At 42.1% G+C, this 19,344-nt stretch overlaps 1 protein-coding gene across 2 annotated transcripts in view; it reads left to right on the top strand.

Moving 5' to 3' along the window:
- PCTP (phosphatidylcholine transfer protein) overlaps positions 1-19,344 on the top strand; it is a 215,810-nt gene that overhangs the window by 166,982 nt on the left and 29,484 nt on the right. Inside the window, exon 5 of one of the 2 annotated variants that reach the window (XM_085617176.1) lies at positions 4,314-4,381. The exons of the other annotated variant lie outside the window; for it this stretch is intronic. Within the exon in view, the coding sequence (XP_085473302.1) occupies positions 4,314-4,381 (68 nt within the window). The remainder of the gene's footprint in view (positions 1-4,313; positions 4,382-19,344) is intronic. 2 annotated transcript variants of the gene reach the window in all.

The following is a 19,344-nucleotide window of genomic DNA, read 5'->3' on the forward strand; positions in this document are numbered from 1 at the left end:
TTCCTAGCAGGACAAGATTTTGCAAAAGCTAAATGTTCTAAGCTACCACATCTGTAACATTTGGGAGGTTCATTATTAGGTCTATACTTACTCCCTCCTTCAGATTTAGGTTTGACATAGAATTTTTTTTTTAGAACTGGATTAGCCACTGTTTCATTTACAACAACTTCTGCTTTTAAAGCATTAGCACATCTGCTAGAAGTTTCAGCTTTGCGGACAATAGCAAGAATGTCATTTAGACACGCATCGCCGTTAATCCATAAACACTCTTGAATGGCTGGATTAGAAGCGTGCATAACAACTTGGTCACACCAAAAATCTTCCAACAATCCCCCCAAAGCACAATCAACAGCTAATTTCTTTAACTCACCGACATAATCATCTACAGATTCATTTTTTAGTTGTTTCCTCTGGAAGAATTTGTAGCGAGTTATGCCTATACAAATTTTAGGTGCAAAATACTTGTCTAAATTTACAAGAGCTACCGTAAAAACATTACTATCACCATCACCTACAACAGGTTTGTTCATTTGGTTATACGTTTTCAAACCATGGGGACCTAAGGAGTGTAAATAAATCAGTTTTTTGTGTTGAGCAGCCCTTTTTCCATCCAAATCAACAGTTTCAATGTAATTTAAAAAATACTCCTTCCATTCTGTCCACTTGAGTGCAGGTTCAGATCTTGAAGACCGAAAAGCCTGAGGATGGCTGAGTGAAAAGGTTTGTTGACTCATGGCTGAACTCAAGATGACACTCTGTACTTTAAATGTTGACTCAAAATGGAAATAAACAAGCCAATGTCACAAAGTGGAATTGTTCAGTGAAATGTCATAAAACACTGTTCATACTTCACCACTTGTATCAGAAATGTTGAATAATAGTTGTGACAGGTGATGAAATAATAAAGTAAAACAAAATTTCACCTGAATAGAAGAAAGTATGTGCGTTGAAAAGTCACCAGAAATTGACACAGCAGATCAACTCTGTGCGATGCTTTCTTGATCGTTCGGGCTTACTGACCGGAATTGAAGTGCTCTTTCAGAGAGTATTTGAACCGCATTCATCAGTATTGTCGAGTGGACTATTTTATTTTATAACGCGACCTTCCCACTTTAAAATGGCCGCTGCGTGTAAACGCGATGACGCGCTACTTCCTCTTTGCGCGTAAACGTGATGACGTGCTACGTTCCTTCTTTACGGAACGTTTTACACGTGACTTGTGGGGATGAGCAGAATGGCCGCAAGCAGGGACCTCAATGTTGCTAGGCAATCCGAGTTTGAACGGAAATGATCGGTGGTAACGGAAGCCTAGTTTAAGGTATTTATTTTTTTAGCATAGAGAGATAGTAATATCGCTCACCAAGATTTGCAATTGATGATCCTCGTTAGCGGCGGCCACACTTTATCTGCTCCTCTTTTATTTCCTCCAGCGAAGATGTCACTACAGCGTTAACTCTGCCTCAAACTTTCAAAATTAAAAAAAAAGTAGCCTCCTTTCTTAACGTAGTCCTTAAGATCCCGATCGTCGCCAAATTTGTTATGAAGACATCGAAGGCTTTAAGCAATAAAAGGTTTATTGAAGAGTCGGGCAAGTACAAATACAGGTCTGGTCGGTAAATCGTCCCAGCGGTAACTGTCCGTCTTGCTCGCTCCACGTTCCATATTCTATGGAACGTGATGTCAGCAAGAGGTGACACAACAGGAATAAAACAGTAACAATAAATATAGCAAAGTATTATAAATGATTACGTAACAGGTACAGCCTTTGATTGGCTGTCATCATTCCTTGAAGGACGTGGCCAACAGGTGTGGATCCCTCCTTTCTCGTTCGGGACCGCGTGGTGGCTAGTTGGAGTACCACAGGGCTTGGCATTGAGCCCTACTTTATTTAACATCTACTTTATTCCTCTTGCGCTTCTTGCGGAGGACTTGGGAGCAAATATAATTCCATATGCTGATGACACCCAGCTACTGTTTTCAAGGGACTACAAATATGGGTTCCCTGGTGAAAATATTAGAACCTGCCTGTCAGCGGTCTTCCAGTGGCTTACTTTTCATCAGCTCTAATGCAATACTGAAAAAAACAAAGTTGTTATTATTTTAAGCTAAGGCACAGGAACCATGGCAATACTTCTGACCAGCAGATATTCCCTTTCCAGGGCACAAAGCAATCTCTGTAAATAACTTAGGTATTAAAATCAATGACTGCCTCACATTTTCATCGCAGGTGAACACAGCAGTAGAATCCTGCTTCGATCTACTACGTTTCTTAAGAAAGTTTCTTCATTTCTTGTCTTTCTCAGGCAGGAAACAGGTAATACAAGCGCTTGTGTCACCTAGGCTGGATTGTGCCAATGCCTTGTATCTGTGCCTGCCTGACTATCTTATTAACAAACTGCAGATTGTCCAAAATGCTGCAGCACATACTCTCCTCGGTTTGTCCCTGAGAGTATACATGTCGTCACATCTAAATACACTTCATTGGCTCCCTATAAAAAAGAGAATCTTATTTAAGACTCTCGTCCTGGTTCATAAAGCCTTTAATTGGACAGACAACAAATGTCTCAGGGCACACATCAATTTTATGCTCCCACCAGATGCCTTCGGTCAGCTAAAGCCTTCTTAGCAAAATGCCTAAGACTAGGCCTACTGGGACTGGATCCTTTTCCTTCTTAGGTCTGTCAGCGTGTAACAAACTTCTGTCTGAGATTCGTAGCATTAGAGACATGTCTCAATTAAGGAAAATACTGAAAACTCGATTGTTTAACAAGGCCTAAATTGACTAGGTCTTCTAGGTGGGGGCAGAGGTGCAGGGCGCCAGGACACTCCTTGGATTAACAGTGTGCTTTAAAAATGCCCGTTCATTCATTCATACTGAGGCAGAGTTGCATACTACAGATAAACATTAACCCCAGATGATCAAGACTAAGGTCCTCTAGTGGCCCTGTGGGGGATTCAATAAGTATTGCTTTTCTTCAAATTTGATACACTAGAATAAAATAGAATATTTGTTGCCTCTTACAGGCTTAATCCTTTTAAATGGACCATAGCATGCAGACTATGTGTTTTCCTGTAGGATATGCCAAAATCTGCCTGGGGAAAATTGCACGGGATGCAATAATAACTGAGAAACTGTTTGCTCTGGTCAGAAAAGAATGGGACACTCATAATGAGGTTCTGCAGACATTTTTGTATGTTTTGATTATTTTAGTATTCAGACTGCCTTCAACCGGAGTTCTTCAGTTTTTAATAATAATTGACCTTGCTGAGGTTTTGACATATTACATAATTATCAGTCATATACCATTTGAATGTAGTAACTGGATGGCTTATCTCTACCATCATTTGTCAAACTGGACTGGGAAGCTAACGTCCTGGAAATAAGTATCACTGCCTGCACCAGCCATTCTGGATCCTTTTAGTTTTACATACAGTTGATCAACGTATACAGAAGTGCCCCTAATACATTTAAAAAGGGTGACTCTATTAACTTGCTATTGTTATGCAATGTAGTGCAATAACTTTAGAAAAATGTATTATAAGGTTCAGTTTTCGCAGGTAAACATGAAACCGTATCTTCACTGCATGTTCTTTTATGAGGTTGATAATCAAAGAAAAAAGAGCAACAGTATTTTCTAATTGTACTAGTCTAGCTACTTTCATCATTACAAGGGAAACTCCATAGCCTGTAAGTCTCTCGTAGACCGTCATATGAGTTGAGACTAAAGGCCTAATTTAGAGTTTTATAGTTACTACAAAGAGAGAAAACATTATCTCAAAACATAATTCATCGTTAGATTTCCCCCCATCTTTGTTAGGCTGTAGGAAATCCTTGGGCTGATTGGCTTCCGGGTTAATCACTTCACTCACACTTCATAGAGGATTTTGTTACCTGCCTGCTCTAAATCAGACTTTAAAATACTTTATTAAACATTTGCTGGGGACCAGATTGTGCTTTTCAAACGTAACTGAGTGAGAATTACCCCTAAGTTGTGACATAGGACAGACTCAATAATGTTTCACTTTATCCACCTGTGATGGAGCCATTTATTCATTTTAATTTCAGTTTTGCCAAGCACCCTATTCCTATAAGATTGATGCTACTAGTTGTGTTGATTTAGAATAAGAGAATTCTCGACTGGAGCTAGAGAGATCTAGGCACTGAAAATCAGCTAGGTTGTCATCGTGTTTTGTTGTATATTAGTATATGCTTGAAAAAAGTGACAAAAGTGTATTCACTTCCAATATCTATATGCTGTGTTTTAAAACCGATTTAAAATATCCCTAAATTGAATGAGATGATTTCTTTCTAGTGTACATGTACTACTTTGACAACCCAGGCGGAATGATTCCTTCTTGGTTAATTAACTGGACGGCCAAGGTAAGAAGGAACAAAATGATGAACTTAATAATTATTATATTTTGTATCTCACAGTTTTTTTTAGACAATTGTGGTAAGTTCTTGTTAAACTAACTACGGTGGTACTAAGCTTTTTTGAATGTAGGGCTTACAAAACTGCATTTAGTAATGTACTAAACCCATTTTTAGTAGTCTGTATCTTTCTACTAATTCCTAAAATGAGTTTAGAAATTGATGAGGAATCACTATTTGTAAGGGGCATGTTGTAGGTATCTCTTCTAAATTGTGAATCCTATCCCTGTGTCAGAGGTTTAGGGCCAAAATAGCAGTCATAAACAATAACAAATTTACTGATCCCCAAGTTGGGGTGGTAATGCAATCTATGCAAACTCTAAAACAAACAAAATAGTAATCTTTACTTTTTAAATGCAGTGCAATTTCCTTCAAGGAAAACGTGCTGCATTAAAAAAAATCTTTACTCAATTGAAATGCCATCACAGACATGGTGGTCTGCTAAACCCAGAATGCCACCATCCCAGTGATGGCATCATAACATAATGAATATTTGTAAAGCGCACTTCACCCAGAAGGGTATCTCGGCGCTGAATAACAGATTTGTATTGTTACCCAATTCAGTGTTACTCATTTTATCGATCTCTGAAGCTTGAAAGGCTAAGTGGACCTGCTGGGATCTGAACCTGTGACCATGAGGTCAATCACAGTTCCCTACAGTGTACGCATGAGTCCACTAAGCCACCAGACCAGGCTTTTTTCTCCAATCACAGTGAGTTGGAATTTGTAACCTGCTTCTTTAACATTCATAAAGTAGGTCAGATTCTGACCCGTCACTATTCAGATCATTAAGAACTGATCTAATAGCACAACGATTGACTCTTAAAATTATTAACCGTTTTGAAGGTGGGTTATTGGTAGTGGTAAATATGCATCTACCACTGGCAAAAAGGCCACTAACACAATCAAGGGATAAGTCCAGTTCTCAATAAATTATTCCCATGCTCAACCCTGGGTAGCGTGACTGGGAGCAGGTAGGCTTAACTTAGGAGACAGGTATATAAAGCATTTAAAAACACCAGTTCAGTAGATAATTAAGACACAACACACAATAAAAATCCAACATCAATTTATAAACATAGGAAATATTTGTATCTCTAAAATGACACCAGAGATATGAATTTTGGAAGAATAAACGCTTTTTAACACTTTGAAACCTATAACGTCACTGTGGGACATCTGGACGTGCTTGACCGGGACCAAGTCAGACTTTCAGGCTGCCGCGATGGAGCCCTGTGCAAAGGCCCGATCAAAATTTTACCTTCAGACTTAGAAACTTTCTGGAACTTTTTCCACCGGGTCCCTTGATGCTCTTAACCAGTCCAGATTCGGCGAGGGTTCCCCAGCTTGACTTTCAGTGAGCTCCCAGTCAAACTCTGGAAGTCAACTTCCGGAGCTCTTCAGTGGGACGAACCTGTAACCTGGGCTGGGCCGTAGTTGAAGGTGTCCGGCTTGGCTCTCGCAGTTGAGCCGGTCACCTTATGGAGCTTTTTTTCCAAAGCTGCTCCAAACTTCTCCAAACTTTTGGTTATTCTTCCTGAAGTTCTTCTTGAGGGCCCAAAGGGTCCAAAACACAATGCAAGGGTCTGGAAATTCCAAGATGGTCCTTGAAAGTTTGGTACCACAATTCCCACAATGCAACTGGCCCAAACCCTTAAAAGTCCACTGCACGCACTCCAGGCAGTGGATACTTGGTGGTGATGATGCAGGTGAGCTCTGTTTACCTGTAGCTTGCAGGGAATCCACTCATTCTTTCTTTAGAAGCAAGGTACATCCACAGGGCTGTAGTTCTAGGTAATGCAGCAGGCGCAGTCAGTCAGAATGCAGGGCCTGATGGCGTAAATCAAGTTTTCATCAGCCTAGCAATCCTTCTTCTTCTCTTACTTTCAAGCAGCAGATCTGAGAGGCTCTGCATCTCTCACTTATTTATTCAGTGTCTCTGTAGTCAAGCAGGAGAGCACTCCTGCACGATGAGGTGCAAGGCAACACCCCAGAGAATGACGTCTTGCTCCAAAGTGTGGCATAACCTTCTCCCAGAAAGCACTATGCCTCAAATTCAACTTGGCTGAAATCACAACAGAGCATGAAAAGCTAACTAAACCAACTCAGTACGGCTCATTTTCATATCTCTCTACCTCCTAACATCTGCAGATTCCTTCCTTAAGCCAGCTATCTGGCTGGATCAGAGGGGATGGGGAAGATGGACCTGGCATTCCCTGCCTGTCCTATTCCTCCTTTGAAGCTTCATGCTTTACAAATCCTCCCCCTTTCTATGACATTCCTGTGTAGCAGAGCTCTCTCCCACAGATAGCCTCTCTCCGTGTGAGACACTTATCACTTTATCAAATCAGCCTGGCTAATCCTGTAATTTGGCCTATCAGGGAGGACTACAGGCTTGCTGAATGTTGGCTTACAGACATGAAAGTCTTATAACTCATAACTGTATATTTTAGGATACATTTAACAACAGCATATTGTTGGATTGATCAATACCATTCTCCTGCATTCTTTAATGATAATTATTCATTTCCAAGTAATAGGTATGCTTTCATAAACTAATGCCATATTATCCTAGAGGCTAGGCATCTAAAATGGGGAAACTACAATGTGCAATCTAACATCAGGGCATATATAACATATTTTATAAGAATCCTGCTTATAATTACCAGGCCCCCAGCCCCTGGGACACCTAGGAGAGAACTTGGGGGTTCTGAATATGCAAAGATAATGTAGATCCACACTTCACAGTGCTCCTGGCACCAAAGTCGATTTTTGGAGGCACTTTACTACAGTGGGGAAAGTGAAATGTGCGAGTTCTCTACATGACCCCCCACCCCTGGGACACCTAGAGAATACCCTGGGGGTACCTATAATGCCAAAATATTGTAGATGATCACTTTGTAAGTGCCCCTACCAGGTTTCAGGGATGTTAAAGTTAGTTGGACATTTCACTCGTACAAAACCATAGAAATTCTGCCATTATAGTTAGTTCTTCTAAATCTAACTCGCGCCCACGCAATGCACTGCTGATGACGTCACACATTACATCATTCATAACCTGGTCAGTGACATCACTGATGACATCACTGATGACATCTCAAATGACATTACTGATGACTTCACTGATTACATCATCCACGTGAAAATCTGATGCACCTCCTCACACTCTAATATAACCTTTGATACACCCAGTGTAAAATAAAGACTACCATTTTTGAAACCATCGACACACCAAAACCAGTTACTACATACGCACTCACTGATTACTAGGTCTACACACACATCCACTCATTCACCCATTCAATCACTCATACATGCAATCATTCATCAATACAACACTATCATAAGCACTCACACACCACCACTCATACAGAGTTATCCACACACCTAATCAGTCATGCAAAGAATCAAACTACTTTTGACCTATACAGTTATACACACACCGCATCCCTTATTCAAACAGAAACAAATGTATACTTACTAACTTATACTCATCACTGATACAAGAACACACTCTGCCATACAGCCACTCTCACAATCACTGACTCTCATGTATAGTCATTTATATACTCCAACTCGCACAAACACTGACTTTTACATATGTAGTTACTTGGACATGTACCACTGAGACATCCATTCACTCACCAAACACCCATACACACACCCACCTATACAGTTGTTTCCACATGCACTCTTGAACCCATACACACAGTGAATCAACCACTCAAACATCTATGCACAGAGTCACACACCTCCCTCCCTCCCACCCACCCACACACACACACACACTCAGGCACCCATACAAATACTCAGACAACCAATCGATAACCCATATAGACACTCATGTAGCTACTGACCAGCCCATGCAGCAGCTTATAAACCAACAGACAGACTGATAAAGACACTCACACAGTTTAGTCACTAACCCATGCCTTCATTAAGACTCATGTAATCACTCACTTAAACAGTCAGTCACGCACCTACTAAATCTTCCATCCAGACACTTATACACCCACTTATTCTTCAATACACCTTGGCATATATATAATACATATTTAAACTTTATAGAAACACAGAGTCACTGGATGATGTCATCAGTGATGTCATTTGAGATGTCATCAGTTATGTCATCAGTGATGTCACTGACCGTGTCATGAATGATGTAATATGTGACGTCATCAGCAGTGCATTTCGGGGGCGCGAGTTATAGTTAGCTGAACTAACTATAACAGCGGAATTTCTATGGTTTTGTACGAGTGAAATGTCCAACTAACTATAACTTCCCTGAAACCTATGTTTTTTTCAATGAATTTCTAAGGTTTTTAAATGCTAATTTCTAACTATAACGTGCCTGAAACCTATGTTTTTTTCAGTGAATATATATGTATATATATATATATATATATATATATATATATATATATATATATATATATATATTATCTACTGGCGGTCGCCAGTAGATAGTTATAGTTAGGACCGTGTTTCCATAGTAAATCCGCAACATTCTATTTGGAATAACTTTGGCGCCGATTGATGAATCCTCGCGAAATTTTCAAAATAGGTGGGGCGCTCCGCTCCTTCCCTGAAAGTCTCGGGGGGATTCGTCAAGCGGGGGCTGAGAAAAAGGGGGGGTCCCAAAACGCGTTTTCCCCATGCATTTTTCCATAGGACCTTTAGTCCAAGCTACATCCCGAACGGCTGAACAGAATTACTTGAAATTTGGCAGAGAGGTAGTCCTCAGGTCAGGGATGTGCCTTTTGCAGGTCTGGTGTAAATCTGTTCAGTATTTCCTGAGAAAATAGCATTTAAAAGCATATATATATCTATAGGCGCACTCCGACATCCGACATCAATCGTTACCAGTAAGACTTACCGTACGCGCACGCTGCCGTGCGCGAGCGCGATTCTGATTGGTTGTTAGATCTTAGTAAACATTTGAATCGGTCGAAACCAGGAAGTGTCGGCCGCCATTTTGTCTCCCGCAGTCTGAGGGGGTGAAAAACAAAGGTGGAGAACGTGAAAAGGGGGCATGGTGGACAGTTCCTGACCCCCTAGCCTTTGTCAGGGCCAAAATTTCCTTAAATTTTTTTGCGAAAAATCGCGGAGTACGCGTAGCGTGCGCGTACGGTAGAAACGGAAAAATTCCGCTGACTGCGTAACGTGGGTGCGCAGTGCGCGAAGCGCATTGTGCGCGTACAGTACGCGCACGGTTAAAAACCTTAAAAAAAAAAAAAATACATAACTTAGCATTTAAAAAAACGTACAAATTCACTGAAAAAACCATAGGTTTCACACACGTTATAGTTAGCTGGACATTTCACTCGTGAAAAAACATTGAAATTCCCCCGTTATAGTTAGTGCAGGCAACTATAACTCACGCAACCGCATATGTATAGCTAAAAATTAATGGAAGAAGACATGGGTAAATAAGTGTCTAAATACAGTGATGTAATATCTGACGTCATCAGCAGAGGATTGCGGTCGCGTGAGTTATAGTTGCCTGCACTAACTATAACGGGGGAATTTCAATGGTTTTTCACGAGTGAAATGTCCAGCTAACTATAACATGTGTGAAACCTATGGTTTTTTAAGTGAATATATATATATATATATATATAGATATATATAAATAGCAAAATGTCCTTGTGGGGGGAACAGCTTTCAGCTGGTGCAGGCGGCGAGTAAAGGACTTGTCCTCGCTGAGTATTTCAAAACAATTAATGAAGAATACGCTGCACTCATTCTGGAAATAGTCAACTCGTTTTTGCTTACATGTTTTGAATCATTTATCTGTCAGACCGTTATGGACTTTGTGAGTGAGCATTATGTTCCGTTAACAGATGTAAGAAATGTAATGAATGGCCTAAGTGGCCATGTCAGTTGCAGATGAGCACTTGTGATTAATTGATTATTCATACAGAATGACAGCGTGTTGTACAGGTGCTAACATACGCACGTCATCGGGCTCCAAGGTACTAAGTAGTACTAAAGATACTTATACATATAAATCTTTTGCAGTATTGGCTGAGTGCCAGTATTTTGCATACTTACATCCGGTGTCATTCACAAAGTCCCCCAGTCGGCAGAGACTAAAAAAAAATATTCATATACTCTCTGAAATCCTTACAAAATTAATTTTACTCATCCAATTTCTATATTGTGTTCATATTTACAGTGATATAGAAACAGAAAGGCATAACTGAGTTACTGTAAGTGTGGTCCATGTTTAGGATTGAGTATACACAGGTGAATTACAGGTGTACATACATCTCCTCGTCTCCATTGAGCCCCAAAGGGCTTTTAGTTTTGAAACTGATTATTAATTTTGATTCGAGTCGTCGTAGTTTTTGAGTTCTGTTACCTCCTCTTTCATGATCATGTATCATGGCTATGCCTGAATATCTAATGTCTAGCCAAGTCTTTCCAGCATGATTTTGTATGTGCTTGGCTATGGCATAAGTAGTGTCTTTATTTTGAATCGCTCGAATATGTTCTAATATGCGTTTTTTCAACAGAAATATAGTCGACCCTATATAGCGTTGGCCACAAAAGCATTCAATTAGATAGACCACGAATTGTGATTCACAGGTGATTGTTCCTTTGACTTCAAACAGTTGACCTTTGGGATCTTTGATTGTCTTCAGATTTTTTCCCACTTTGCATGCTTTCCATGTCATACGCTTGGTGAAACCTTTCTGTCTTTTTTGAAGCCAAGTTTCTGTTTTTTTTATTTCAAAATGACTGTTGACCAATGTGTCACAAATTGAGGGTGCTTTCCTGTAGGAGATCAATGGTCGATTTCCTATCTTAGTTCCAATATTTGGATGCTTTTTGATTATATTCCAATATTTCATAAGAGTCTTCCAAATTTTGAAACTTTCTTTAGAATATGTTAAAATGAGTCGTGGCATGTCATCTTTCAATGATATTTGCTTGTTTTTGTTTTTGTCAATCAATGTTTGAGCTCTTGTTTTTTGTCTTGCTTTGGCCTCTCCACGTATAACGTCCCTATATTTGTATCCCCGTTGAAAGAACCGTTTTTTAGTCTCTTCAAACTTTACCTCCATCTCTTTAGGTTCAGAGCAGTTCCTTTTCATCCGTAGGAACTCCCCGTATGGGATACTTTTTTTTAGATTTTCTGGATGGAAACTTATTCCACGGAGAAGACTGTTTGTTGCAGTTTTTTTGCGAAACAATGTTGTGTGTATTTTATTGGATTTTATATACACTTTGGTATCCAAAAACTCGATTTCCCTTGATTGTATATTGTAAGTGAACTTAAGGCCAACGTCATTCTGATTCAATATCATTATGTACTCAATAAGTTTCTGTTTAGATCCCCTCCTTAACAGGAAGAGATCGTCAATGAATCACAGCCTCAATGCCACGTTGGCAGTGTATGGGTCGTTCTCCTCTCTCCAAGCTATGTTCTTCTCCCACCATCCCACCGTGAGATTGGCATAGCTTGGAGAGAAGGAAACTCCCATAGCAGTACCGCATTTCTGAGAGTACATCTGTTTGTTGAACAAAAACACATTATTATTCTAGCATAGTTCAATCATTTCCATCAACATATTTGAATGTTGGAGCTCCCCAATTGGTCTCTGTTTGAGGAAGTAGGCAATGGCAGATAGCCCGATGTTGTGGTTAATTGAGGTATACAGAGAGACGACATCAATCGTTACCAGTAGATACTCAGAGTGCCATTCTGTTTCCATTAGAATCCTCAAAAAGTCCCCAGTGTCTTTAATATAAGAATGTTGGAACAATTGGTGCCAGGAAGTAATCGACATAAGACGCAATATTTTCATAGAGCGATCCACAACTTGAGATTATTGGGCGTGCTGGAGGTTTGTGTAGCGTTTTGTGCACCTTAGGCAGAAAGTATATCGTTGGTATCACTGGATTGTTTATGGTTAGTAAGGTCATTTCATCTGAACTTAACAGTCCTCTCTCATGCCATTTTGATATCCGATCATGTATATCTATGGTCATTTCTGAAATTGGATTATGAATCAATATTGTGTAGTTGGCTTGATCATTTAATTGGTGATTTGCCTCATCAACGTAGTCTTGTTTGTCAAGGATGACAATGTTGACACCCTTGTCTGCTGGTTTAATTTCAATTAGGTAGTTATTTTTTAATGTTTGCAGTGCTTGACGTTCTTGCAGTGATAGATTTTCTTTCATTTTGCCATGTTTGGTGTTTTCCATGACGTCTAGTTCTGCCACAACTAGGTCCTGGAATGTGTCTATTCGATTGCCAGGGTGGAGTGCTGGACAGAATTTGGATTTCTTTTTGAATTTTGATCGCGGATGATTGTCTGTCTGGATACCCATTTCCTCTAATACCTGTGTATCAGTTGATTCAGTCTTGTCCACATCATGGGCCAATTCGTAAGCTGTTATAAAACTATTTGTGTCTGCAATGGTAAATCCTTGAATCTGTGTAGCAATGTTAGTATCTTCACCAGCTACAATTTGGCCAGAATTAAAAGACATTTTTTCAAAGACTTTCTTTAGTTTTAGTTTGCGGATATACTTGTACATGTCTATTTTAGTTTCTACTGCGTCTTGATGTTTTTCTGGGCAAAATGTTAGTCCTTTGTTCAGTAGACTACGTTCAGCTTGAGATAGGTCATGATGAGACAGGTTGATTATCAGGTTGGGTTCCTTAGCATTATCAGTAATGATATTCATTTTCTTATTACTGTCAGATTGCGAAGCTGATACTTTTGTTTTTCCGCTTCTTCTGGTTTTTCGGTGTTGTCTCGATTTGTATATTGGCCTCTGCCTCGTTCTCTGCTTCGTCCTCTGCCCTGTCCTCTTCCTCTCACCTTTGAATTTTGTTGATCCTGATAGAGGATTTTCATTTCCTCTAAAAAAAAAAAACGGCGTGAGGCGTCAGAGAACACCGTCACGCTTGGGAGTCTCCTAGGTGAGTCATTCTAACTCTTCCCTGTTGTGTATGTCTTCTTTACAGTGCTGCACCGAGTGTGACCGCTCTGGTGAATTACTTAATCTAAGAGCAAATCAAAAACTAAAATAGGTGTTTACACTGTTCTGGCTACAACTCATTGACTGTGGGGAGTGTGCTCACCCCCATTTGTATATCATCATTCTCTCTCTGCATTAGCAATACAAGTGTATACCGAACAGATCTAGCAAAACAAGCATAGATCTTCTCATATTCTCTAAAATTCAATCGGCTCACCTACGCTCATTGTGACAATATGGAACAAAGAGCAGCAAAGCGCATGCAGAAGGCAGAAAGCATGTTTATAAAAACACCACCAAATACATTAGCATCCAGTGGAAAGACAACATCAATGAATCCAGTAACAACCACTCTAAAACAGCTATTCACCCAACTAGAAAGACTGCTTCGGAAAGAAATTTTACAGAGTTGGGAGATAATAACGTTAGAAAAATATGTGGAATATTCACGCTACCTAATCATCCTGATACTAGTCCTGAAATGCTTGAGGAGTGGGGGAGAAACAATGTGGACTGCTCCCGCAAAATGATGCTTATCATCATCAAATATGCTAAAAAAAAGTGTAGAAGAAATACATGTTGAAATAGAAGAAATGGAACAAATAATAAAAGCATCAGGAGAGGATGAAGAGACTATAAATAAATTACGTATGGCAATGGATAAGAATTTGGATAAACATGAAAATGAAGTCCAAGAGAGAAATCAACGCAAATTCAGACAAGATGACTCTGATTATGTGAACGGAACCATTCTCACATTTGCAAAAAGATTTGAAAATCTTAAACAACAGTTTTAAAAAAAGTGACCATACGAGAATCACCCCAAATCACACCAAGTGAAACGGAATCAGACATAAGCGATAATGAACATCAAGCGCCGGTACAGCGGGGGCGGAGCGCTGCAGAGGCCCAGCGGACCACAAGCCCCAGGAGCCAAAGGGGCATCGCCAGCATTCCCGGTCCCGCCCTCTACTTGCCGGGGGTTACTTGAAGACCTCGCGCCTCCCGCTTTGCGGGAGACGCAGCGCCGGTACAGCGGGGGCAGAAAGCTGCAGAGGCCCAGCGGACCACAAGCCCTAGGAGCCAAAGGGGCATCGCCAGCATTCCCGGTCCTGCCCTCTACTTGCCGGGGGTTACTTGAAGACCTCGCGCCTCCCGCTTCGCGGGAGACGCAGCGCCTGTAAAGCGGGGGCAGAGAGCTGCAGAGGCCCAGCGGACCACAAGCCCCAGGAGCCAAAGGGGCATCGCCAGCATTCCCGGTCCCGCCCACTACTTGGCAAGGACTTGATTAGGAGCCCCTCCTCTACGCCACGCGGGTGGCGCGCGGGTGGCGCCGGACGAAGCCCGGGCAAAGGGCGGGCCGTCTGTGGCCGTCAGGGGCCGAGGGAGGCCGGGCTGGGCCACCCATCTAACATCGCCTAAATGGGTAAGCGCAAGCAATTCAATTGCGGGGAAGGGGGGAAAAATGGCGAAAGTCCCCAGGAAGTCGGAGTCTATAATTTCGTACCTATCTTCCGCTGTGGGGGCGTTAACGAAAGAAATAGCAAATGCGGAGTTGGAACTTGGCCTACAATCGACCACCCCCCCTTGCACTCCGCCTGATTCCCCGCCTGCAAACGCGCCCAGTGTCCCCTTGGAACCAGTAGTCACCGTAGCTAAACCTTTTGCCACTACTGATCCGGCTGCCCCTTTGACAGTTAATGACGACAGCCAGGAGCCTCCAGTAATGATTACACAGGGTCTAGTAATGGGCCCCAAGAAGAAAAAACCCAGGAAGACTAAAGTCCAAGAACCACCCAAGCCTGGTAATGACATATCTGCGGACGATTTGAGGGATATGATAGAGTCACTGGTCTCTTCACGGTTGGAGCCTATCCTTACAGATCTGGCTAAGGATATTGTGGACACTTTGAATACTTGCGTTGCTGGACTTTTGGAAAAATGTGCTAAAATTGATGATTTTATGAAGGAGTTTAGGGTGCAGAACAGATTGGCTGCGACTGTTGTTAGTACCCCAGGGAACAATGCTGAAGTACACATGATTAAACCTCAACTAAGTCGCAATTTCAGCACGCATAATCCTGTGAGAAGTAAGGTTAGTGTCCCCCATGCCACAGCCGGACGTAATTCACTGGGGGGTTCTTATGGTAAAGGGCAAGATGTTTTGAGTAGCACCCCTGACCAATTATCCCCCAGTTTGGCCGATCCGGCTTGTGATAACCCCTTTAGACTTGACTTGCTCCCAGAGGCAGCCCCTCTGGTAGCAGTCTTTGTAGGCGTTCCCCATCTTCAGGCCGGTGAGTCTGAAACAACAGGTGCCTTAATGAGGAAGGTCAGTTCTTGGTCCGCAAATTATTGTAGTGGAGTGAAAGACATCGCCGCCAGTATAATTACGGCCAGAAGGGTGGGATGGATAGGGCATCGGCCAAAGGCAGTTAGGGGGACTGTATTGTAGTCAATTTCAATAATCCTAATACAGCATATAAATTGTTCTGGGATGGCTCAAAAGTCGCACAGGATGGGATAAGACCAGTCCCCCTACAGTTTTTTTACCCCTCCGTACCACCCAGTGTGGATACTACCAGACCTCCTAATAACAATCCTGCCCGTCATAAGGCCCTTTTTCCCCGTAGTTCGAACTTGGTACACCATAGTGATCCCCGGCATGCGACAATGGGGGCCCAAATCTTAGAAGGTACTGATAGTATATCTCTCCAACAACCTATACACCAGGTACAGGCACCTTTGCTGCTAGGCAACCGTTTCAACCCTCTTTCAAACCTAGACTCTAACGATTGACGGCCTGCCATAGCTGGCCCCCCTGTTGATAATCTTCTCACAAGAGTTGGACCGGCAGGTTGTAAAATTATTAGTTGGAATGTCGCTGGCATCAGACAAAAGCGGTCTGATGCTATTTGGGTTGGTTTTATAAAAAAACACGACATCATAGCGGCACAAGAAACCTGGGACACTACATCAAGTTTTTACTTAGATGGATATACCAGTTTTTCGGTCCCAGCCATGATGGGAAGTATGGGTAGACCTAAGGGTGGGCTCATCCTTTTGTTTTCTGTAAACCTTGCGGGTTCCTTTAGGCAGTTGGACTCTGGTTCTCGTAACTTCTTAATAGTAGAATGGGTTCTTCCTAATTTTAGAAACATTCTTTTGATAAATGTTTATAATCACAGGGAGAGGGAAAATATAAATACACACATAGCCGCCCTGGGATCCTTTATATTTGAATATAGTCTTAAACAAAGCACTGCTTTCGAGCTTATTTTAATGGGCGATCTTAACATCCACCCTTGCGGGGATGGTTGCTATGAGGGGGTTTTTGAGGGTCCGCCTGGAGCTGCGATACCACACTTTGAGCACTCCAGGCAGGGGTAGGCCCTTGAAGAACTCCTAGCTAACTGCAACGTATTTGAACCCAATTTCATAGAAGGGGTGGATAGGGTTCCTACTTTTAAGGGTTTAACCTCGGGCACCGTGATAGATTATTTCTTTATTTCCACTGGCCTTTTGCAACTGGTGGGGACATACGGGGTAGTCCCGTCGTCCTTCAGTGATCACAACCCTGTGTTTCTCAAGTTAATTCTGGGGGACGTTCTTACCCCCGAGAGCCGTATATACAGGGTGGGGGCTCCCCTTGTTGCAAAGGACCAAGGTCGGAGAATAAAGTGGACGAGGGTTGTGCCCGATACCTTCTTAGAGATTTTAATCACTGAGGTAGGAAGTCAGATGTCCATTTGTCTGGATAGTGAGCATGTAGATAATGAGACCATAAGCGCCTTCGAGATAATCTGTTCCCGGATCGCGGCGGATCTCACTAATACGAATAAAAATAGTGGCAACTCTGACCCTAGCTGGTTTGATAGTAGTTGCTCCAAGGCACATCGGGCGCTACTACAAGCACTAAAAACAAGTCCTAGAGATAGGGGGAATGTAGCCAATTTACGAAAGGCTTATAAATTAGCAATCGAAGGGCACAAGAAGTCAATTAAAAAGGAGGCTTGGGACAAATTACTGTCAATAGATGTTTTGCGGGATAATGGCTAGTTCTGGGCTACCATTAATGACCCCTTTCTCTCCGGCCAAGAGAATACGAACACCGACTGTGTCATTCAGGATGATGTTTGGCTTCACCATTTTGAAGAAGTTTACGGTGTTGGTGGCATGAGTAACGAGGGCCCTCCTGAAATATCTTACCCAACGCCCCCAATAATTTTTAATCGGGGGGAGGTCGAAAAAGCAATCAAAGAAACATTAAAGAATAAAGCCCCGGGCCCAGACGGTGTCCCCGCTGACCTATACATGAACTTACCGACCTTTTGGGCAACAATTTTAACTCATGTTTTTAATGCATCTGTTTGTAATCCTTTCCCAGCCTCTTGGTCCACCTCGGTCATAGTCCCGATTTTTAAAAAAGGACAGCGCATGGACCCCTCTTGTTACAGGCCCATTTCCCTGTTAGACTCTGCCGTTAAAATCATGGGCAGAGTCCTCCTATTTAGACTCAGGGAAAATGTGGAGAGGCTAGGGGTGCTCTCTAATTTACAATATGGCTTTCGAGAAAAAATGGGTACCATGGACCAATGCTTAAATTTACATCTTTTAATAAGCAAGTACACGGTGGCAAAGGACGGGTCCTTATTTATGGCATTTATGGACCTATCTTCGGCCTTTGACATGGTGAACAGGGCCAAGCTTTGGAGGATCCTACATGACATTGGTATTGATCCCCCACTGATTAACTTTTTAGCGGCCCTACACGAAAAGCTTTTGCCACCATTAGGGTAAACCAAGAGGGAAGATGCACTCGACACTTTAGTTCAGAGAGGGGGGTTAGACAAGGTTGCATTTTGGCCCCCCTCCTTTTTACTATTTATATAAATGCCCTGGATAGCTTCCTAGGTACCACTAGGGCAGATTTCCCGTGTGTAGGAGCTTTATCAATCCCCGTTCTCCTATACGCGGATGATGCTGTCTTACTGGCCCGCACTGGGGTGGGCCTGCAAAGGATGCTGGACTCTTTTGCCTCTTTTATGGACCAGTTAGACCTGAAGGTGAACATTAATAAATCTCACGCCATGGTCGTGGGCAGAAGTAGCCGCAGCCGTAAATTAAAAACCTTTCATTGCAAGGGGGCAGAGGTGTCAAGGGTTCGTACCTTTCCATATCTAGGTGTTCTCTTTGATTATAAGGCTTCTTGGGGCCCCCAAATTAAGCTAAAAAGCATTTCTATGGCAAGGTCCACCAGTGCTCTTTTGGGTTTCTCAAAAAGGTTGGGGGCGAGACCCATGGAGGCACTGATAAAAGTATACAATGTTAAATGTTTGTCCATCGTTTTGTATGGTGCCCCGTTGTGGGGCCACGTAGCTCAAGTCCAAATACAAAGAGTTGAAAACAGGTTTTTGAGATCCCTCCTGTCTGTCCCCCAATCCACCCCCACATTTAGTACTCATACAGAGGTGGGGATTGGATATATTACGGACAAGTTGAGGGTGGGCCCCCTGGTTTGTTGGGCAAAAACATGGTTAAATAAGGAAATTACGTTGAACCATGCCATACTTACAGATATTATTGCCATGGAAAATGCTAAAAGGATCCCCTGGGTTGAGTATGTGAGAAAGATTTTTGCTGATCTAGGTCGTCCAGAGATTTTTACGTCCCCGGAGAATATTGTTAAGAAGGACGTCCTATGGATCAGGGCTACTTTTCTAGAAGAGGCAAGGTTGACCCGGGAGGAGATGGAGCTCAAAAAACCAGTTGTGAGACAGAACTATGTTCTGGTCACCTCGCCCTCCCTGGAGCCATATTTACAGCTCGTAACTAAACCTTTTCATAGATTTTTACTGACCAGGTTTAGATGTAACCTAATTCACTACTCCCTGGGGAGTTTCCCTGTGTGG

This window comes from Triturus cristatus, chromosome 7 (genome assembly GCF_964204655.1).
Source record: "Triturus cristatus chromosome 7, aTriCri1.1, whole genome shotgun sequence".
Lineage (NCBI taxonomy): Eukaryota > Metazoa > Chordata > Amphibia > Caudata > Salamandridae > Triturus > Triturus cristatus.